The sequence below is a fragment of the Cetorhinus maximus genome, chromosome 9 (genome assembly GCF_964194155.1).
Source record: "Cetorhinus maximus chromosome 9, sCetMax3.hap1.1, whole genome shotgun sequence".
In the NCBI taxonomy this organism is placed as follows: domain Eukaryota; kingdom Metazoa; phylum Chordata; class Chondrichthyes; order Lamniformes; family Cetorhinidae; genus Cetorhinus; species Cetorhinus maximus.
This window is the reverse complement of record NC_135887.1, coordinates 45977880-45998420: the sequence shown is the minus strand read 5'-3', so window position 1 is coordinate 45998420 and position 20541 is coordinate 45977880. Positions and strand designations below refer to the sequence as shown.

The following is a 20541-nucleotide window of genomic DNA, read 5'->3' as shown; positions in this document are numbered from 1 at the left end:
GGGGAATGAACATCTGCGGAAGTAGACCAAGTCATCTTCAGCTGCTCCATCACTGACCTTCTCTCCATCATAAGGTCAGAAGCGGGGATGCTCTCTGATGATTGCACAACGTTCAGCACCATTCGTGACTCCCCAGATACTGAGCGGCCAAATGGCAGACTTCTGCGCCTATTCCTTATGAACTTCCTTATGAAGCTGTCTGCGTCCATACGCAGAATGGCTTGGACAATATCCAGGCTTGGGCTGATAAGTGGCAAGTAACATTCATGCCACACAAGTGCCAGGTAATGACCATCTCCAACAAGAGAGAATCTAACCATTCAGTGACATTACCATTGCTGAATCCCCATTATCACATCCTGGGGGTTACCATTGACCAGAAGCTTAACTGGACCAGCCATGTAAATACTGTGGCTACAAGAGTACTCGGGCTGGGAATTCTGTGGTGCATGACTCGCCTCCTGTCTCCCCAAAGTCCGTCCATCATCGACAAGGCACAAGTCAGGAGTGTGATGGAATAGTCTCCACTTTACTGGATGAATGCATCTCCAACAACACTTAAGAAGCTTGACACCATCCAGGACAAAGCATCCCCCTTGATTGACACCCCAACCACCACCTTAAAAGTTCACTCCCTCCATCACCGACACACAGTGGCAGCAGTGTGAACCATCTGCAAGATGCATTGCAGTAACTCACCAAGACTCCTTCCACAGCCCCTTCCAAACCTGTGACTTCTACCACCTGGAAGGACAAGGGCAGCAGACAAGGGCAGAAGCTAAAAATACGAAGCGATTTTGTTTTAAACAGATCATTGCGATTTTTAAATCCCCAGGCATTACATGAATTATTGCCCCACTTAAAGTTTCAGCAAGATTTGACAAGGACAGGTTTATTTTTTTAAAGGTGTCCCTCGGTTGTCACAGAACATTGAGGAGATGCTGGGAAAAAAGCCGAATATTTACTTCCGTTTCTGCTGGTTGCTGTCTCCTGTCCTGATACTCGTACGTACCCATCAACTCGTTCAAGTTTCTTAACAAAAAATTGCGGGCGGAATTTTACGGCCCCTCCCCCTGGAGGGATCTTCCCTTACCACGACAGGGGCCATCAGATTCCGCCCTCTGAATGACGGAGCCCCCGGTGAGCTTGCATTTGTTTAATTAGCTAATTGACGTTTATAACATGTTAAACCTTTACTCGATATTGAACTGTTTAAATTCACTCTGGGTTCATTTTGTATTCACTGTGAAGCTTAGTAAGATCACTTTTGGATATTTATTAGGAAAAAAAATGGTGCTTAACCACAGTGTTACCATCCCCTTTAATAATGATGCTTTGCGTAAAAATGCTGCCTTGCCCTTCAAGAAACCATTAGTAATTCCACCAGATTGACTCCCTGAGTTGAGCAGCAGTATGATTATGGTAATTTACTCCAGTGAATTCTGCCCATAATAAGTACTTTAAAGCATTGCTCGTTCAGGCATTATTTTAGTATTCATATAAATATCTTCTCCCCCCCCACTCCAGACTTTTCCACAATTGTCAGTAGAACATAAGCATGTATTTATTTGTGTTCCTCTTTTGAAAAGCTGAGAAGCCTTAACTCTCCTGTTTCTTTCCCCCTTTTCAGATTATTATAGTGTTTGTCATCATTGACTTTGAGCCCGTACGTTACGGCAATTACAAATACCCAGAGTGGGCTCAGGGTCTTGGTTGGGCCATTGCTCTCACTTCGCTCATCTGGATTCCTGTGGGAGTGATCCACACGTTACTCACGTTGGAAGGTTCATTCTGTGAGGTGTGTACTCTTTAGCCTTTGCAATAAATGACAATACATCTTAATTAATAGGGAGCTCGGGCAGACAGCAGCAACTTCCAGCCAGTTCATTCACACTTCCAATAGGCTGTCCCTTGTTAACACACACAAGAAGCAAAGAGTAACAAGAAGTCACCTAAAACCATAGACGGCAGGGAGCCATTAGACAGGATTACAGGCCACACAGAGCAGCGAGGAGCTATGATGAGAAATTAGCCGGGACATTGTTCCTTTCCTATAGCATACGTCTACACTTTGTAATTTCTTTTCAGCACTTTTCTTTCCTTCAGCACGTGTGTGTTGACAGCAGCTGCAGAATGTTGTCCAGTGCTACAGCACCAGACTGCACAGGTCAGATTTGGGAATTGGGGCCTAGTACATTGCCTGCCCCACTCTGCCATCTTCAAACCTGTGCAAATAAAATTCAAACATTTAAACTGAGCGGGAACTAAATTGGCCACAAGTCTTGCTTCTGATTGGTTTTTTTTATAATTAGTTTCACTCAAACGTTAAAGCTGAATATACATCAAGTAAAAGGAGGGCTTTGTGTTCTGGAGGAAACTAGAATGCTCACCTTTGCAGCCATTTCCCACACACAGGCGGGAATGTTTCCTCCTGGACATGGAAGTGGCCTATAGTGAACCTCATTAACTGGCTGACTTTGTCCCCGAAGTGGGAAGGGAAAAGCAGCAGGGGGTCAGACAATGTCTGGGCCCAAAGTGAGCGGGGAGCATGGGTTCTGGGACAGTCAGCAGTTTGTGAGGTCGGGGAAGCTGGGGGGAGGTGTGTGAGTCGAGGAAGGGTGGCCTACATTTTTCTGTGGCACTCTTTCACCCTTAAAGGAAAGGCTTAGATCTATCTGGTCTTCATATCTAGTTGTAGTTGCTGGATCTGGGTTTCTGGGTCAAGATAAAGTTGGTCCTATTACGACTTGCATTCAGTTATGAGACTCCCACCTGACTCAAGCATGTGCCTCATACATCAGAATTAACATGCATTTAAAATTGGAATGAATAGAAATCATGGGTGGGAGAAGCACGTTAGTGCTGCTGCCTCACAGCTCCAGGGACCTGGGTTCGATCTGGGTTCGGCTATCTGACTGTGTGAAGTTTATCCGTTTTCCCTGTGTCTGCGCGGGTTTCTGCTCAGTGCTCCGGTTTCCCCCCACTGTCCAAAAACGTGTCGGTTGGATTGATTGGCTACAGTAAATTGTCCCCGATTGTGTGCCCTGTGATGGACTGGTGTCCTGTCTCAGGTGTACCCCACCTAGGCTCCAACTCCCCTGTGACACTGAATTGGACAAAGTGGTTTTGGAAAACTGAGTGAGGAAACCATCAGCTCGATTTTAATCCTGTGCAGGGGCACAGGTTTTGAATGAGTTAAAAAATCTCAGCCCCAATGGGGTTAAAATTTCTCTCTGTCTCTATACCTGTCAGCTCAAATACACTGATTCAAAAAGGTCACATACTTGGTTTAATTGAGATTCAGTGCACTGTAAGATTATGAAGCATGCCCAGAGCACTGCGTTAGCTCCAGCTGTTAGTCTGCTCTTCCCTGGGGATGACTATTAGTGCAGGTCACTGCTAAGGTAATGTAGCTGAAGTTGATTGAAATTTCGACAGCTCCTTCCAAGGATTTTTGCTCTGAATTTGCACAACTACAGGCTTGAAAATCACAGCCTAAAAGGGACAGATTGGGAAAGGGATAGAAGGAATCATAGCTGGCCAAGAATCCAATCTTATTACTAGAGGCATAAATCAGAAATCTTTTTAACAACAATTAGGAACTTCTTAATGGAATGTCCACTATTGCCGTGATCTCTTTGACTTTGAGTTTACTCAAAGGGATTATGTCTGTCCATGGGAGATGAAAATCCTCTCTGCCAGGTCTGGTAACCGGGGAAATGCACAGAACCCCTGAGCATTGTTTGCGATTGATTAGCCAGCCTGGCTCAGTGGTGGGACCTGGAAGAGGGAAGCTGGGCTTCTTTCCACTCGGCCAATGCCCCAATTGACCAAATTCGAGAAGTGTCTGTGTGCCCACTTGGGTGGAGTGTTCCTAAATCTTTGTTCCCACCAACTTGCACCTAAGCTCAGTAGGTCTGGCAGTATCTGTGGAGAGAGAAATACGGTTAATGTTTCAGGTCAAGGACCTTTCTTCAGAACTAAAGGAAGATAGAAATGTGATAGGTTTTGAGCAAGTGACTGTTGGGTGATGGGGAGAGAACAAAAGGGAAGGTCTGTGATAGGGTGGAGGGTGGAGAGATTAACTAACACAAGTTTTCATTGTACAAAAGGTAAAGGGAGTGGTAATGGTTGTAGTAAAGAAACAAAAGATTTGTCCAGAGTGGGTGTGAATGGCAGAACATTGGCCAGCTGTGTGGACCATTTCTTGTTCCCTCTACTCAACCCCCTCCCTCAATTCTCTTTCCGGTACATTGATGACTGTATTGGTGATGTGTCCCGCTCTTGCCCAGAACTCAAAAACTTCATCAACTTTGTCCAATTTCACCCCTTCTCTCACCTTCACATGGTCCATCTCCAACTCATCCCTAACCTTCCTTGACTTCTCTGTCTCCATTACACACAGGGCAGGCTATCAACTAACATTCATTATAGGCCCACCAACTGCCACAGCTACCTCAACTACACTTCCTCACACCCGGCTTACAGTAAGGACTCCATTCCATTCTCCCAGTTTCTCTGTCTCCGTTGCCTCTGTTCTCAAAATGCAACCGTCTACGAAGTGCTTCTGATATCAACTCCTTTTCTTCTCAACTGAGGATTCCCGCCCACACCCCTGACACTGTTGACAGGGTCCTCAACCATGTCTGACCCATTTCCCACACATTTGCTCTCAGCCCTTTCCCTCTTTCCAGTGCCATGATAAAGTTCCCCTTGTCCTCACTTCTTACCCCACCAATCTCTCATAAACAGATCATCCTCCGTCATTTATGCCAACTCCAGTATGACTCCACCACCAAATACATCTTCCCCTCCCCTTCCCTTCCAGTGTCCCGAAGGGACTGTTTCCTCCATGATATCCTGATCCACTCCTCAATCACTCCCAAGTTCCCTTCCCAGGGCACCTCCCCATGCAAACGTGGGAGGTGCTAACACCTGCCCTTTTACCTCCTACATATGAACATATGAATGAGGAGCAGGAGTAGGCCACTCAGCCCTTCGAGCCTGCTCCGCCATTCAATAAGACCATGGCTGATCTGATTTTAACCTTGACTTCACATTCCTGCCTATCCCCGATAACCTTTCACCCCCTTGCTAATCAAGAATCTATCTAGCTCTAAAGATATTCAAGGACTCTACTTCCACCGCCTTTTGAGGACGGGAGTTCCAAAGGCTCAAGGCCCTCTGAGAGAAATTTCTTTTCTTCATCCCTGCCCTAAATGGATGACCCCTTATTTTGAAAGTGACCCCAAGTTCTAGATTCACCTACAAGAGAAAACATCCTTTTCACATCCATCTTGTCAATACCGTTCAGGATCTTATATACTTCATTCAAGTTGCCTCTTCCTCTTCTAAGCTCCAGTGGATGCAAGCCTAGCCTGTCCAACCTTTCCTCATGAGACAACCTGCCCATTCCAGGTATTAATCTAGTAAAGCTTCTCCACTCACTGACTAAGGCCCCAAACACTCCATCCAGGTGAAGCAGTATTTCACTTGCACCTCCTTCAATTTGGTCTACTGCATCTGCTGCTCACAATGCTGTCACCTCTAATCTAGGAAGACCAAACGCAGATCAGGAACACCTCCGCTCAGTCCACAAGCGGCCAGTGACCTGTCATTTTGATTCTCCACCTTGCTCTCACGCTGACATCTCAGTCCTTGGCCTGCTTGGACTCTTCTAGTGAAGCTCAACATAAGCTCGAGGAATAGCACCTCATCAATCGATTGGGCACTTTACAGCCTTCTGAACTCCACACTGAGTTCAACAACTTCAGACCGTGAACTCAGTCGCTCCGATTTTGTTTCTGCTTTTTTCCACGATGTGCCGATCTTGAGCTTGTTTTTCATATTTTTGCTTTCAGATCCAGCTGTTCTTTATTCTGCTATTTACACGCACTCTGGACAAATCTTCTGATTCTTTACTAAAACCATGACCACTTTCTTTGCTTTTATAAAATGAAATCCTTTGTTAATTAATTTCTCCATCCTCCACACTGCCTTGGACCTTCCCTTTAATTCTTTCTCCCAACCCTTTCATTTGTTCAAAATCTATTACATTTCTATATCTCTTCATTTCTGAATAAAGGTCCTTGACCTGAAATTTTAACTCTGGCCAGAATTTTTACCTCATCGGGCGGGCGTGCACTGATGTCATCCCGCATTCCCACGATATTTCAGTCGTCGGGGCACCCGGGAGCCGGTAGTGTGCCCGCCAACAATTACCAGGCCTATTAAGGCCATTAAAGCCCCAATTAAATGTAATTTTCCACCGGCGGAATGAGGTTTCCAACAGCAAATAAAAATAAAATAAAAATGTTAATTTTTCATTAATATCATGTCCTCGCTCATGTGACAGAGTCCACTTTTCCTGCGGACAAGCTCCCCGCTCGCCCTCCTCCCACCCTCCTCCCCCCCCACCCCCACCACCCCCCCCCCCAACACAGAGGCAGCGTTGAACGCTGCAGCGCCTGTTTCACGCTGGGCGGGCCTCGATCGTGGGCAGCAGTCAGCTTCCCAAATGCTCTCTCCCACACCTGCCCATCAAGGGCAAAATCCTGGCCTCTGTTTCTCTCCCCACAGATGCTGTTAGACCTGCTGAGTATTTTCAGCATTTTCTCATTTTATTTCAGATTTCCCCTACATCTGCAGTATCTTATTTTTGTTACACCCAAGCTCTCTGCACTTGGGTAAGTGGGATGCATCTCTGTGAAACCTGAACATTTATGATGGGACAATTAGTTTACCCATTCATTGCCAGGTCTGGCTGGACCACATAAAGTACCGTTGGGTCCTGCTCACCTCTGTCAGGACTGATCACTATTCCAGGGTCATCCAGGAATACATAGGTAACCCCTGGTTTCCCTTCTCTATTCCAATTTGTCTTCTTAAACCCCCCCTCCCCGCCACCTCCACTCTCACCTCCAACAACAACATGGGGTTCGTTGTCATGAGGATTGAAACCATTTGTTCAGCTTCCTCTGCAGGTTCCCTCACATCCACTACCCCACTGGGCCAAATTTTCCTTCAGGTTAGGCCCGACCCTAAACCTGAACTCATAAGACCATAAGACCATAAGACATAGGAGCAGAAATTAGGCGATTCGGCCCATCGAGTCTGCTCCGCCATTCAACCATGGCTGATAAGTTTTTCAACCCCATTCTCCCGCCTTCTCCCCATAACCTTTGATCCCCTTACCAATCAAGAACCTATCTATCTCCGTCTTAAATACACTCAATGACCTGGCCTCCACAGCCTTCTGTGGCAATGAATTCCATAGATTCACCACTCTCTGGCTAAAGAAGTTTCTCCTCATCTCTGTTCTAAAAGGTCTTCCCTTTACTCTGAGGCTGTGCCCTCGGGTCCTAGTCTCTCCTACTAATGGAAACATCTTCCCCACGTCCACTCTATCCAGGCCTTTCAGTATTCTGTAAGTTTCAATCAGATCCCCCCTCATCCTTCTAAACTCCATCGAGTATAGACCCAGAGTCCTCAAACGTTCCTCATATGTTAAGCCTTTCATTCCTGGGATCGTTCTCGTGAAGCTCCTCTGGACCCTCTCCAGGGCCAGAACATCCTTCCTGGGATACGGAGCCCAAAATTGCTCACAATATTCTAAATGTGGTCTGACCAGAGCCTTATAAAGCCTCAGCAGCACATCCCTGCTTTTATATTCCAGTCCTCTCAAAATAAATGCCAACATTGCATTTGCCTTCCTAACTACCGCGTCAACCTGCAAGTTAACCTTAAGAGAATCCTGGACTAGGACTCCCAAGTCCCTTTTCACTCCAGATTTCTGAATTCTCTCCCCATTTAGAAAATAGTCTATAGCTCTATTCTTCCTACCAAAGTGCATGACCTCACATTTCCCCACATTGTATTCCATCTGCCACTTCTTTGCCAATTCTCCTAACCTGTCCAAATCCTTCTGCAGCCTCCCTGCCTCCTCAATACTACCTGTCCCTCCACCTATATTTGTATCATCTGCAAACTTAGCCAGGATGCCCTCAGTTCCTTCATCTAGATCATTAATGTATTAAGTGAAAAGTTGTGGTCCCAACACTGACCCCTGCGGAACTCCACCAGTCACCGGCCGCCATCCTGAGAAGGACCCCCTTATCCCCACTCTCTGCCTCCTGCCAGACAGCCAATCTTCTATCCATGCTAGTACCTTGCCTCTAACACCATGGGCTCTTATCTTACTGAGCAGCCTCCTGTGTGGCACCTTGTCAAAGGCCTTCTGGAAGTCCAAGTAGATAACATCCATTGGCTCTCCTTTGTCTAACCTGCTCGTTACCTCCTCAAAGAATTCTAACAGATTTGTCAGGCAAGACCTCCCCTTGATGAAACCATGCTGACTTTGCCCTATTTTATCATGTACTTCCAAGTATTCTGAAATCTCATCCTTAATAATGGACTCTAACATCTTACCAACAACCGAGGTCAGGCTAATTGGCCTGTAATTTCCTGTCTTTTGCCTCACTCCCTTCTTAAACAGGGGGGGTTACATTAGCGATTTTCCAGTCCTCTGGGACCCTCCCTGACTCCAGTAATTCCTGAAAGATCACCACCAATGCCTCCACTATCTCTTCAGCTATCTCCTTCAGAACTCTGGGGTGTAATCCATCTGGTCCAGGTGATTTATCCACCTTCAGACCTTTCAGTTTTCCTAGCAACTTCTCCTTGGTAATGGCCACCATACTCACCTCTGCCCCCCCAACTCTCTTGAACTTTGGGGATGTTACTCGTGTCTTCCACCGTGAAGACTGACGCAAAGTACCTATTCAGTTCCTCCGCCATTTCTTTGTTCCCCACTACTACTTCTCCAGCGTCATTTTCCAGCAGCCCAATCTCCACTTTTGCCTCTCTCTTACCCTTTATATATCTAAAAAATCTCTTGCAATCTTCTTTTATATTACTGACTAGTTTACCCTCATATTTAATCTTCTCCCTCCTTATTTCTTTTTTAGTTGTCCTCTGTTGGTCTTTGTAGGCTTCCCAATCCCCTGGTTTCCCACTGCTCTTCGCCGCATTGTATGCTTTCTCTTTAGCTTTTATGCTGTCCCTGACTTTCATATCTTTCCCTAGGTGAGGGGATTTTTCCCTCGTCAGGCAGGCTCGGTGGGGGCAGTCGGGAAGCCACCCCCACCAGCTGTGATTGGGGCCGGACCGCGGTTTCACACTGGTGGGCCAATTAAGGCCCCGCCCAGCGTGAAACACGAGCGTTGTGGGGAAGGGGGCGAGTTTGAACTTCACGGGTGCGCGTTGGAAAAGTTCCCTGAGGCACAGATTTCTAAAATGTTATAAATCATGTCCCCTCGTGTGACTCTGTCACATGAGCAGGGACATGTTATTAATTAAATGTTAAAATTTTTATTCTATTTTTATTTGCTGTTGGAAACCTCATCCCACCCATGGATGAGATTTCCTAAACCTTTTTGCCTGCCCGCCAACCCGTTAGTGCGGGACGCTTACCTGACATCATCGTGTGTCATTTGATGCCTGGTCAGGTCGGGTGCGCCCCTGACGAGCTAAAAATTCTCCCCCTGGTCTTTGTCCCATCTCCCTTCATGGTCTCTCTGAGTTCCATGAGGTAGACCTCCTGCACCCTCAGTCCTATTCCCACCAAAATGCTGACCACCCAACTTCCCTTCCTGGTCCCCATTGTCATGGCCAGAGAGTTCTCTGCAATGGCTTCTTCTCCCACTCCCACACCATCACCTCTGGAGTACCATCAAGGGTCTTTCCTTGGACTCCTTCTATCTCTTATCTGCATTGCTACCCCTAGACCAGGGGACTTTATCACAGGCCATTCATACACATAAAAATCAACTTTTTAGAGGGAATACCGAAGTGTTCAACTTGCCCGCTGTTTTAATGCGATGGCTGAATTTGAATATTATGTTGTTAAATAATATTATAGGAATTTAGCTGATGCTTTTATCCAAAGCAAATTCGTAATGCTGATGGTAAATGCAATTTTGAAGGCACTACTGTCATAGCCCTATATTTTTAGAAACCTTGCTGTGGGCTGGATGAAGCTGAGCAACGGGCCGGATCTGGCCCACAGGCCGTAGGTTCCCCACCCCTGCTCTTGACGACATCATTTGGAAACACATCAGCTTCCACATATGCGCTGACCACACCCAGCTCTACGTCACCCCGACCTCTCTCGACCCCTCCACTGTCTCTGACTTGTCACACTGCTTGGTCTGACATCGGGTAATACACGAGCAGGAATAACCTCCAGCTCAATGTTGGGGAGGCCAGAACTATTGGTCCTTGTTACAAACTACGTTCTCTAGCCACTGACTCCATCCATCTCCCTGGAAACTGTCTCAGGCTGAACCAGACTATTCACAAAACGTAGCGCCATATTTCACCCCAAGATGAGCTTCCAACCATATATTCACTCCATCAACAAAGATCGCCTATTTCTACCTCTGTAACATTGCCCAGTTCTGTTTTTGCCTCAGCTCATCTGCTGCTGAAATCTTATCAGTGCCTTTATTACCTCTGGACTTGACTATTCCAATGCTTTCCTGGCTGGTTACCATCTTACCTCCAGGAACTTGCTCCTTTGTTTCACTACAACTTCTTCCAGCCTCCCCAGCATCCGAGATCTCTGTGCTCCTCAAATCCTAGTGCCTTCCACAAAACCAACTTTAGTTGCTCCATCATTGGCAGCCGTTCCTTCAACTATCTTGGCCATAAGCTCTGGAATCGCCTCCTTAAATCTCTCCACATCTCTACCTCTCTTTCCTCCTTTAAGATGCTCCTTAAAACCAACCTCCTCAACCAAACCCTTTGCTCATCTGTCCTAATATTTTTCTACACAGCTTGTAGGGTGTCAAACTTTGCTTGATAAGGCTCCAGTGAACCACTTTGAGTCATTTTAGTATGTTAAAAGGACTCTATAAATGCAAGTTGGCCCTGACAGATAAACAAACTCTACTTGCACATTTTTCTGAGCTAGTTGTAAAACAAAATGATTGGGCCTGACTTGCAACATATCATGACAGTTAAAAATTGAGAGAGGTTTTTTTTGATGTCAAAGACTCAACTAGCTAAAACTTATATAAAGTGGCTGGCACTCCTCACTCAAAGACCTTGAATGTGTTGAGAGACACCTACTTGAGATGTCCACTTGGTGGTGCTGTCTAACTGCAATCTGCTCCAGTTGGCGCTATCAATCAAATTAAAATGGGGATGCATTAGGACCTCACTAATTTTTATTTGCACATTTTGCATACATATGAAAATTAAGCAAGTTTGTTTTTTTTTTAAACAAAAATAACATAAAACAGAAATTGCCAGCATCTGAAAAGAGAATCGATTGACAAGTTGGGTGTAGACCCCTTGTTAAAATTTTGTCTATACCTAAAACATTAAGTTGCCTTTTCTCCTTTCAGGTTGACATATCCAGTAGTTTCTCTTTTTAATTTCAGATTTTCAAGATTTGTGTTTTCTTTCTTTTTTTTTATCTCGATCCAAACATTAAAAGCAACTTCTGAAATTTGTGAAGACCACAGTCATTTTATTGTATGTTTTTTCAGAGTGCATGGCCCTCTTTTGAGGTACTTTCTTGTCTTTAAGTTCCTGAACTGTTTGCTCTCTAACTGTGCAAAGGGCCAGAAGCCAGCTCATCCTGGTAATGGTCATTCTGAGATATATGGGGTTACTTTCAATACCTACCCATGGCAGACATGAGTCTGTGTTGAACCCCATCACAGCACAACGTACAGGAGGGCCATTTGCCACCTATGCAGAAACATTTATGATGGTGCATATATTTTTATGCTTTGCTTGCAGATGTGATCTGGATGGCACTCACACACTTCCTACTAGCACCTTGCAGAGGAGAAGCATTTTGACAGCTTTACCAAGGAGTCTCTCTTCTCTGTAGCTATGCATCAAGCATTCAAACTCGCCTTTTCCTGCTTATGCTTTAATCTCTGTTTCATGTTCAAAGATTGCAGTTCTTTCTCAGTGTAAGTCTTTATTGAACTGATGTAAAATGGCAGCTTACAGAGAGAGGTTCACATGACTACAGCAAGCCAGATAGGACATGCAATAATGTTACATTTCAAACCCAAACACACTCCTTTTCATAATGAACAAAAGACAAATTTGCATGCATGATCATGTGTAACTGTGAGTTACCCTTAATACCACCACTTTCACCTGCATTAACAAACTGTTCATTATTCTTGTCTGTCGCTGCACATGCATTGCATACATAGTCATTAAATCATGCTGGTCTCTTAATGGTGCGCATGCATGTTGTCATTGGCTGTTCGTCTGGATGATGTTCCCTTTTTAAGGAATGTCGGTCCCATGGCACTTGTTGCTGTGGTAACGGTTGTTGTTCCATTTCTGTTGTTGGGGATAATTGGACCTCTAGGCGTGGTGGTCATTCTGTACTCTGTGTAGCTGGTGAGATCCCATCTTCCCGGGCCGCCTGCAGCAAAGGAACATCTTCGCTAGCTGTTTGTATATCCCTGTGGTTGCGCCTGTATATTTAGTCGTTCACTTCCACTGCGATCAAGGTTCTATGCATGTCCCAAGTTGCCACGGGAGCTGACTCCTGTTGAGAGCGTTGAAGGTTTGTACCCTGACTGGCTCTCCAATGCTCAGCTCTGGCAATGCTTTGGCAGTCTTGTCAAAATGAAATTTAGCTTTCTGCCATTTCATCTTGATTTTTTTCATTCACACTTGTTACTACTTCTGGTTTCAGTAGCTTTTTTGCTATTGGAAGAGTAGTTTGGGTAAGGCGTGACATTAGTCTTTTGACAGGACTACTTTCCTTTGTACAATTTCCTCTGCAGTATCTGTATCTTCGGCCCTTTGTCTGCGATTGCTCTACTCTTTTGACCTGGAATGTCTCTCAGCATAATGTGCCTCTGCTCTGCTCTGCCATGTATGTGCTCTAACTGACATTTTACAACCTCCACATTTTTAGAAAGGTCTGATGCTTTCTTGAGTGTAAGCCTCTTCTTTCAGTAGACTTGCCCTCACTGAGGGGTCTCATATGTCTAAGATTAATCCATCTCTAATCAGATCATCTATTAGTTGCCTGGATTCACATGATTCTGCGAGCTGTGTTACTGCAGTCACATACTGCTCAATGGGCCCGTTTACACCTTGAATTCTAGTGTTGAGTACATAGCGTCATAAGCCATGTTCACTCAGGGTTCAAAGCGTGCATTCATGGCTTTCAAAATCTCTGTTGTCTGTTTCCTTTGTTCATTGAATAGATTTAGGGTGGAATACAATTTGTAGCAGTTCCTGTCCAGCAGTGTTAGAAGTGTGGCAACTCGTATTGGGTCCAGCTTGTTAATTAAACCTGTTGCAAGATCGTTGTTTTGCCATTACAAATGGGAAAACTGCCAATTCTGCCGCCTATCACCTTTCATTTCTACTGGAGCAGGGAGGGGAAAGTTTAGAGCCATGTTAACTCACCCAGTACTTTACTTGCAGCTTCCAATTTGTGTTTGCTTTTCCTTGACCTTTTTCAGCAGCTTTTAGCAGATTTGAACAATTCTGTGTGGCTTCTCTGCAGAATTTCCAAGCTTTCAAAATTCTATTTTAGCTCCACTTCTGACACCATGGGCAGAATTTTCCCATTGGCAGGTGGGGGGCGGGCTCTGCACACACGTGCGTAAAATGATGCACGGTGACATCAGGCTAGCGTCCCGACATCACCGTGCGTCCCGACGTCACTGTGCGCCATCGCGATATATCGTTGGGCGGGCACATGATGATCTCCGATGTGCACCCGCCATTAATTAATGGGCCACTTAACGCCCTTGAGGCGGCAATCAATGGTGATTTTTCGGCGCCCGTGCAATCTTCGGGTCGGTGCACGGGCACAATGGGCAGGCGGGTAGGTCACATTTGTATTAACCTCATCCATGGGCGGGATAAGGGGGCTCAGTGGGGTCGCGAGTGTGCTCTGTCAAATATTGATGTTTCAAAGTTACTGATACTTGCCTGTGTGTGATCTGCAATACTTCAAAACACATACCAGCTGCTTGGTCTGGATTCTCAACCTTCAGGTCAGCACTCTGCAGTGAGGAAACTTTTTTGGGCCTGCATGTTTCAGGAAGCCTTCACTTAGCCTGGGAATGGGAGCTGAACTCTCCACTGGAGGCACATCTTCTGAGGAGGAAGAGAGGGCTAGAAGGGGGAGGAGGCCAGGAGTGCACATTCAGCCTCCAGGGGAGCCAGCTTTGGGCGGTCAGGTGCAGGCACAAGGGCTAACAGGAAGCCCAAGGCGGAAGGGGCCGCAGAAGATGCCACTATCCTGCTGCCAGAGTTTTACAGGTGGTGAAGCAGCTACCTCAATATGTCTGAGGTGCAGTGCCGAAGGAGGCTCCATCTCTCGAGGGAGACAGTCAACTATATCTGTCAGATGATTGGCCCTGAGATCTCCCCTAACTGTGTGGGTCGACAGCCCATGCCAGCGGCTCTAAAGGTCACAGCTGCCCTCCACTTCTATGCCTCTGGCTCCTTCCAGGGCTCGGTGGGTGATCTTTGTGGTGTCTCCCACTTGTGTCAAGCAGGTTACAGACCCTCTGTTCAGACAGGCATTGAACTTCATCCTCTACCATTGGGACCAGGCCAGCCAGGCACAGTGAGCCAGAGGCTTCGCGGCCATTGCTGACTTTCCCCGCGTCCAGGGTGCTATAGACTGCACACATGTGGCCATCAAGGTGCCAGCAGGTGAGCCCAGTGCCTTCATTAACAGGAAGGGCTTCCACTCCATGAACGTGCAGATAGTGTGTGATCACAGGATGCTGATTCTACAAGTCTGTGCAAGGTACCCAGGTAGCTCCCACAACGCCTACATCCTCAGACACTCCCAGATGCCGGGGCTCTTCAGTGCTCCAGCCCGGCTGGATGGATGGCTGCTGGGTGATAAGGACTATCCCCATAGAAGGTGGCTCATGACGCCTCTCCACCATCCAATATCAGAAGCTGAGCAGCGGTACAATAGGAGCCACGCCTCCACAAGGGCTGTGGTGGAGAGAATCATTGGTCTTCTCAAGATGCGCTTCTGATGCCTGGACCACTCAGGGGGCACACTCCAGTATGCCCCAGATTGAGTGTCGCTGATAGTGGTTGCATGCTGCGCTCTCCACAATCTTGCGCTAGAAAGGGGCGACGCAGTGGACAATGAAGACGTTGACGCAGTGGCTGCGGCTGCACACGATGAGTCCAGCAGTGAGTCCGAGGATGGGCATGCACAGGGAAATGCTGAGGGGGTAGACACTGACCCGGGCATACTCCAGGGAGGCATGGACACCTGGGAGGCTTTAATCCAATGAACCTTCAGCTAGCACACCACATATGGACCTCCAGGACAAGCCTGGGCTGCAGGATCCATACTCGATACCTAAGTGCAAAATCTGCCTGGTTAGGAACATTAACTAAGGTCCTTGTTAATAAAGCTGAATGTCCCACAAAACACTCATTACATTATTGGAAACCATCCACCTGCAGAACAAAAGAGGCAACCTCAACCATGGTGGCATGTCTGAATGTAATACTGCAACCAAAGAAACTTAATGAAACAAAATGACCAGTGATAAACCCGTGGTGTGCCTAAGGTGCCTTATGTTTATGTTTTCGGGTGCTACGTGTTGGTGCTGACCCTTCGCTGGCACTGGCATCTGAGACAGCCTGCTCACTGTGCTGTCCTGTTGGCCTCGATGACCTTGGCGGATGTCCTCTGGCCCGTGCAGCCTGTGCTGGCCCCGCCTGGGAGGGAGCGGCCAGTTCCACAGCTGGCTTCTCCCCAGTTGTCGCAGTCTTACCGGATGCAACAGTCACTGGCAGAGGGCGGAGGAGCTGCCGCCCTCATCCTGAGCGCCTGAGAGGTGCCCACAGAGACGTCAGGCAGCTGCTGCGCCAACGCGAGGTCGTTTCGGACCTCCCTGCTCACCGTAGATGGATGGGCACCGAGCTGGGAAACTTGATGCCCAGACCACCTCCTGCACTGGCATTGACCAGCTGAGATCCATGCCGATGTGAGGGCTTGCTGGTCCAAGCGCACCCCCAGGAAGCCCTGGCGGCCTTCGCATTTTTCATGAAACCTCATCCACAGGCGGGATGAGGTTTCATGAAGGGTTTATTACATTAATAAAAATTTTAAACATTTCATAAACATGTCCCAGCTCATGTGACACTGTCGCATGAGGGGACGTGTAAATAATTTTTAACTTTATTTATTAAAAGTTCTCCGTATGTTCTGAATCTCCGAGTTAGCTCCGTGCCTCAGGGAGGTTTCTGCGCTCTTTTGCACGCATGACCCAAAGAGCGCAGGCCCCGACTCTCCCTCCTCCCCCCGCCCGCACAGGTAGCGCTGGGCGCTACCGGGCGCGCGTCACGCTGGGCGGGCCTTAATTGGCCCGCCCGCGTAAAATGGCGGTGCGCAACCGATCTGCCCCGCGCCCACCTGCGCCCACTCCCAACCGGCCCACCCGACGGGGAGAAAATTCTCCCTCATGTCTGTAAATACAAAAAGTATGGTGAATAAGATTGGTGAGGAATAAGCCCAAATTGCCATGAGGGAATATGTTGTAGCGGCAATAACGTAAACATGGCTTAAAAATGGTGAGGACCAGGTGCTTAATGTTCAAGGATACAAAAGACAGGGAAGCAAAAAAAGGGTGGGGCAGCAGCACTGTTTAGGGAAGACATTGTAGAATTGGAAGCAGAGGATGTCCTTGGTGCAAGGACAGAATCCACTGAGTGGACAGAGTTCAGAAGTAAAAAATTTATGATAACTCTACTACTGCTAGGACCATTGCTTTTTTGATTTATATAAATGACTTGGATATTGAAATTCAGAGTAAAATGTCACAAATTTGCTGGTGATATCAAAGTTGGAGGAGTGGCAAACAGTGGGGATAATACTAATTGACTGCAACGGGATATAGATAGGCTAGCAGATTGAGCAGACAAGTGGCAGATGGTATTTAATACAGAGAAAAGTAAGGTGATGCATTTTGACAGAAGGGATAAAGAGAGGCAAGATAGACTCAATGGCACAATTTTAAGGAGTGTGCAGGAGGGACCTGGGGAGCTCACGTGTATAAATATTTGAAGGTGGGAGGACATATTGAGAGAGTAATCAGCAAAACATATGTTGTCTTGGGCTTCATAAATAGAGGTATTGAGTACAAAAGCATGGAGGTTATCTTCATAAAGCTCTGGTTAGGACACTGCTAGAGTATTGCATCCAATTCTGGCCACCAATGAGGGTCCTTGAGAGGGTGCAGAGACTATTTACCAGAAGAGTTCCAGGGATCAGGGATGTAACCTTAGCTACAAGGTTAAGTTGGAGAAGCTGGAATTGTTCTCCTTGGAACAAAGGAGACTGAGGGAAAATTTGATAGAAGATTATGAAAAGTTTAATTAAGCTGAACAGAGAGAAGCTGTTCCCATTAGCTGATCAGACTAAGGGGCTCAGAGATTTAAGGTTTTAGGCAAGAAATGCAAGGGGGCTGTGAAGAAGAACTTTTTTACACAGCGAATGGTAATGACCAGGAACGCACTGCCTACTAGAGTGGTCAAAGCAGAGATAATCAATCATTTCAAAGGAAAATTGGATGGGCACTTGAGAGAAATAAATTTTCAGGACTATGGGGATAGAGCGGGGCAATGGGGCTGACTGGATTGCTCTACAGAGAGCCAGCATGTACTCAGTGGGCTGAATGGCCTTCCTGTGTGCAGTAATGACTCTATGATCCCTTTTCAAATGGGTTAGTAAGCCCGAATATCCCCACCATCTAAGCTGTAATGCTATGTAATACTCTTAATATAAAAGTGCTGCATGTAAAGAGGATGTTATTAATGCTTTGAAGAAAGGAGTAATTTACTTACAGGTGTCAGTGAGATGGGTGTACCTGCTAGGTACAAGGTTGTCAATAACACAAAGATAGGCAGCATTGTAGGTATTGCGGATTGAAGCATAGAATTACAAAAAGCTATTTATAGATTAAGTGAATGGGCAAATAGATTTCAGTGAAGGCAAATATGAGATCTTCTACTTTGGACTTAAAAGGGATAGAACAGACAGAGTACATTCTAAACGAGTGAAAAGCTAGAAAGTGGAGGTCCAAAGATACTTGGAGGGTTGTGGGGGGGTGGTGGGCAGGCACATAAATCCCTGAACGGGTCCAGCAAGTAATCAGAAAGGCTAATGGAATACTGGCCTTTATGTCTCAGAGGGACACAAGGGGTTGGAAGTTATGCTACAACTACACAAAGCTCTGGTTAGACCTGGGCACCACCTTGGAGGGAGTGCAGCATAAATTTACTAGAACTACAATGATACCTGGACTCCAAGGGTTAAATTATTAGGAGAGATTACTCAAACTAAGATCGCATTCCCTGAAATTTAGAAAATTAAAGGGTGATTTGATCAAAGTTGTCAAGATATGAATACAATTATTGTAAATCCGAAGGTTCATGTGCTTGTGCACAGCCATTAATTGAATTAACAGCAGGGATATATTTTTCACAAAACATATCTTTATTGAAACATCTACATACTAATCAAAGATTTTCTTTGGCTGCCAGTAGAATCTTAAATAAGTTTAAAATGGATCAGGGAAAGTGTCACTCAAATTGTTTGAGGTATTTTCCACCTTGTTGACACTTTTTTATACCTCAGGATAGTGATGTGCTGAGAAAATAGCAATACCATTCTGTGTGGTGTGAAAGGCATTTAATTATGGATCAGCTTGTTTTAAGGGGTTGGAGTCACAATGGGTTTACCCTCCGCCTTTTTGTCTCTGAGTGAAACTCCTGAAATTTATTTGATAGGTCAAAGGGTAAGATCCACTTTGAAATTAATATGCCAACATGTTTCCCATTATGCTCAATACTAGCAGCACAAAGCTAACCAGAATTTAGGATAAGCTGGTACATGATTAGGAATCTCACTCACAGAGGCAATAATTGTTATCACTGGGGGAAACTGAATCCCTATAATAGTGTGAGGGAACACTTCTAAGGTTGGGTTAGGGACAAACATATTCTGAGCCTTTCATGGGCCTGTACTTATAGGAAACAATTTAACAGAAATACTGGGGCAAAAGGGGGAAAACTGTCTTGTTTGGTAGACAGTAGTCGACACAAACTGAAGTTTGTATCCTGAACTCCCTCCCTAACAGCCCTGTGGGTGTACCTACACCACATGGACTGCAGCGGTTCAAGAAGGCAGCTCATCACCACCTTCTCAAGGGCAATTAAGGATGGAAAATAAGTTCTGGCCTAGCCAGCGACACCCACACCCTATGAATGAATTAAAAATATATATTTCCAGGCCTCAAAAATATTTTCCAATTTTTTAGAAAAGGATTTTTAGATCTGTGTATAAATCTGAATTAACATTTTAATTCATCTCTGTTTCAGAGGTTCATTAAATCAATCACTCCTTTTGGCCTAGAGTGTGATACCAGACAGATCGGAGCTGCTAGGCTTGAGGCTTCACCAGATGTCCCAATGGTTGGCAGGTCACCAGCACCAGAAGTTGGAATACTGAAGAACACTTCCATTTAACGCTGAAGTAACTCAGAAAACACTAAAGCTTTAATTAGCAATCATGAAACTTGATTTGAGATTCTTTATTCTGACTATTTTAGAAAGTTCTGCTTTGTTCCCATTCTTCTCTAATTCACATATTTTCTCCATTTTGCAACATACCTATATGAACTGTCTTTTGCTTCAACTTTGCTCTCATGTTCTACTCTTCCCTATGGAGAAGCTACTGACCTCCTCTCAGTACATCATTGATTGGGTTTATGGTTGTGCAATGAGACCTATCCCAATGCACTGCATTGCGTAACCTATTTGGACTCTTGCAGTCTGCTACATGACAATGTTTATATATTTTTATCACTCATGGCTTATAAATCCTTAGAATAAAAAATCCTACATCCAACCTGATCATGTAAATCATTTGTTTCACATTTGTTACTTAGCACAATGTTTCTTCATTTTATTTCAATTCACAGTTGTTCACATACTATAGTGATATACCATATTTAATGGAATTAATTTTCCTGATGGTATTGACATACATGGGGAACAGTGTGGGGATACCTATTGGATTCTCCTAATGATATGAAAATGTAACTCTCAACGTAAGTGTTGGAGTGTGTTGTAATTATGGTTTTATTTAATGTGCAATGTATCTTTAAGAATAATACTTGTTAAGGAAGATCACATGATCTGTAGTACCCAATAGGAGAGTAAGGTGAGCTACCTCAGTGTAGAGATAGAGTTGGAGTTGAAAATAAATAAACTTAATGTTTCCACCCAAGAAGTGTCTTCAGGTCAACTCTATCATTAATAGTACAACTTGGTCACCCTACAATAGATTCTTACTCAGTGACCAATTTGCGCACTGCTATTGTGTACATTTGTTCACAAGGCATTCAGGTGTTGTTAATAACTGGATTTTCAATTGCTGGCAGGGTCAGGATAAGGTGCAGGCACGATTTAAAAATCTCATTCTGCATAGTGTCGCTG

The 20541-nt window shown here is 45.5% G+C and overlaps 1 protein-coding gene across 1 annotated transcript in view; it reads left to right on the top strand.

Moving 5' to 3' along the window:
* LOC144684618 (sodium- and chloride-dependent GABA transporter 1) overlaps window positions 1–20330 on the top strand; it is a 138582-nt gene extending 118252 nt beyond the window's left edge. Inside the window, exons 11-13 of the mRNA XM_078548628.1 lie at window positions 907–1004; window positions 1631–1798; window positions 19423–20330. Of these exons, the coding sequence (XP_078404754.1) occupies window positions 907–1004; window positions 1631–1798; window positions 19423–19569 (413 nt within the window). The 3' untranslated portion in view covers window positions 19570–20330. The remainder of the gene's footprint in view (window positions 1–906; window positions 1005–1630; window positions 1799–19422) is intronic.
* The last annotated feature ends 211 nt before the right edge of the window (window positions 20331–20541 follow it).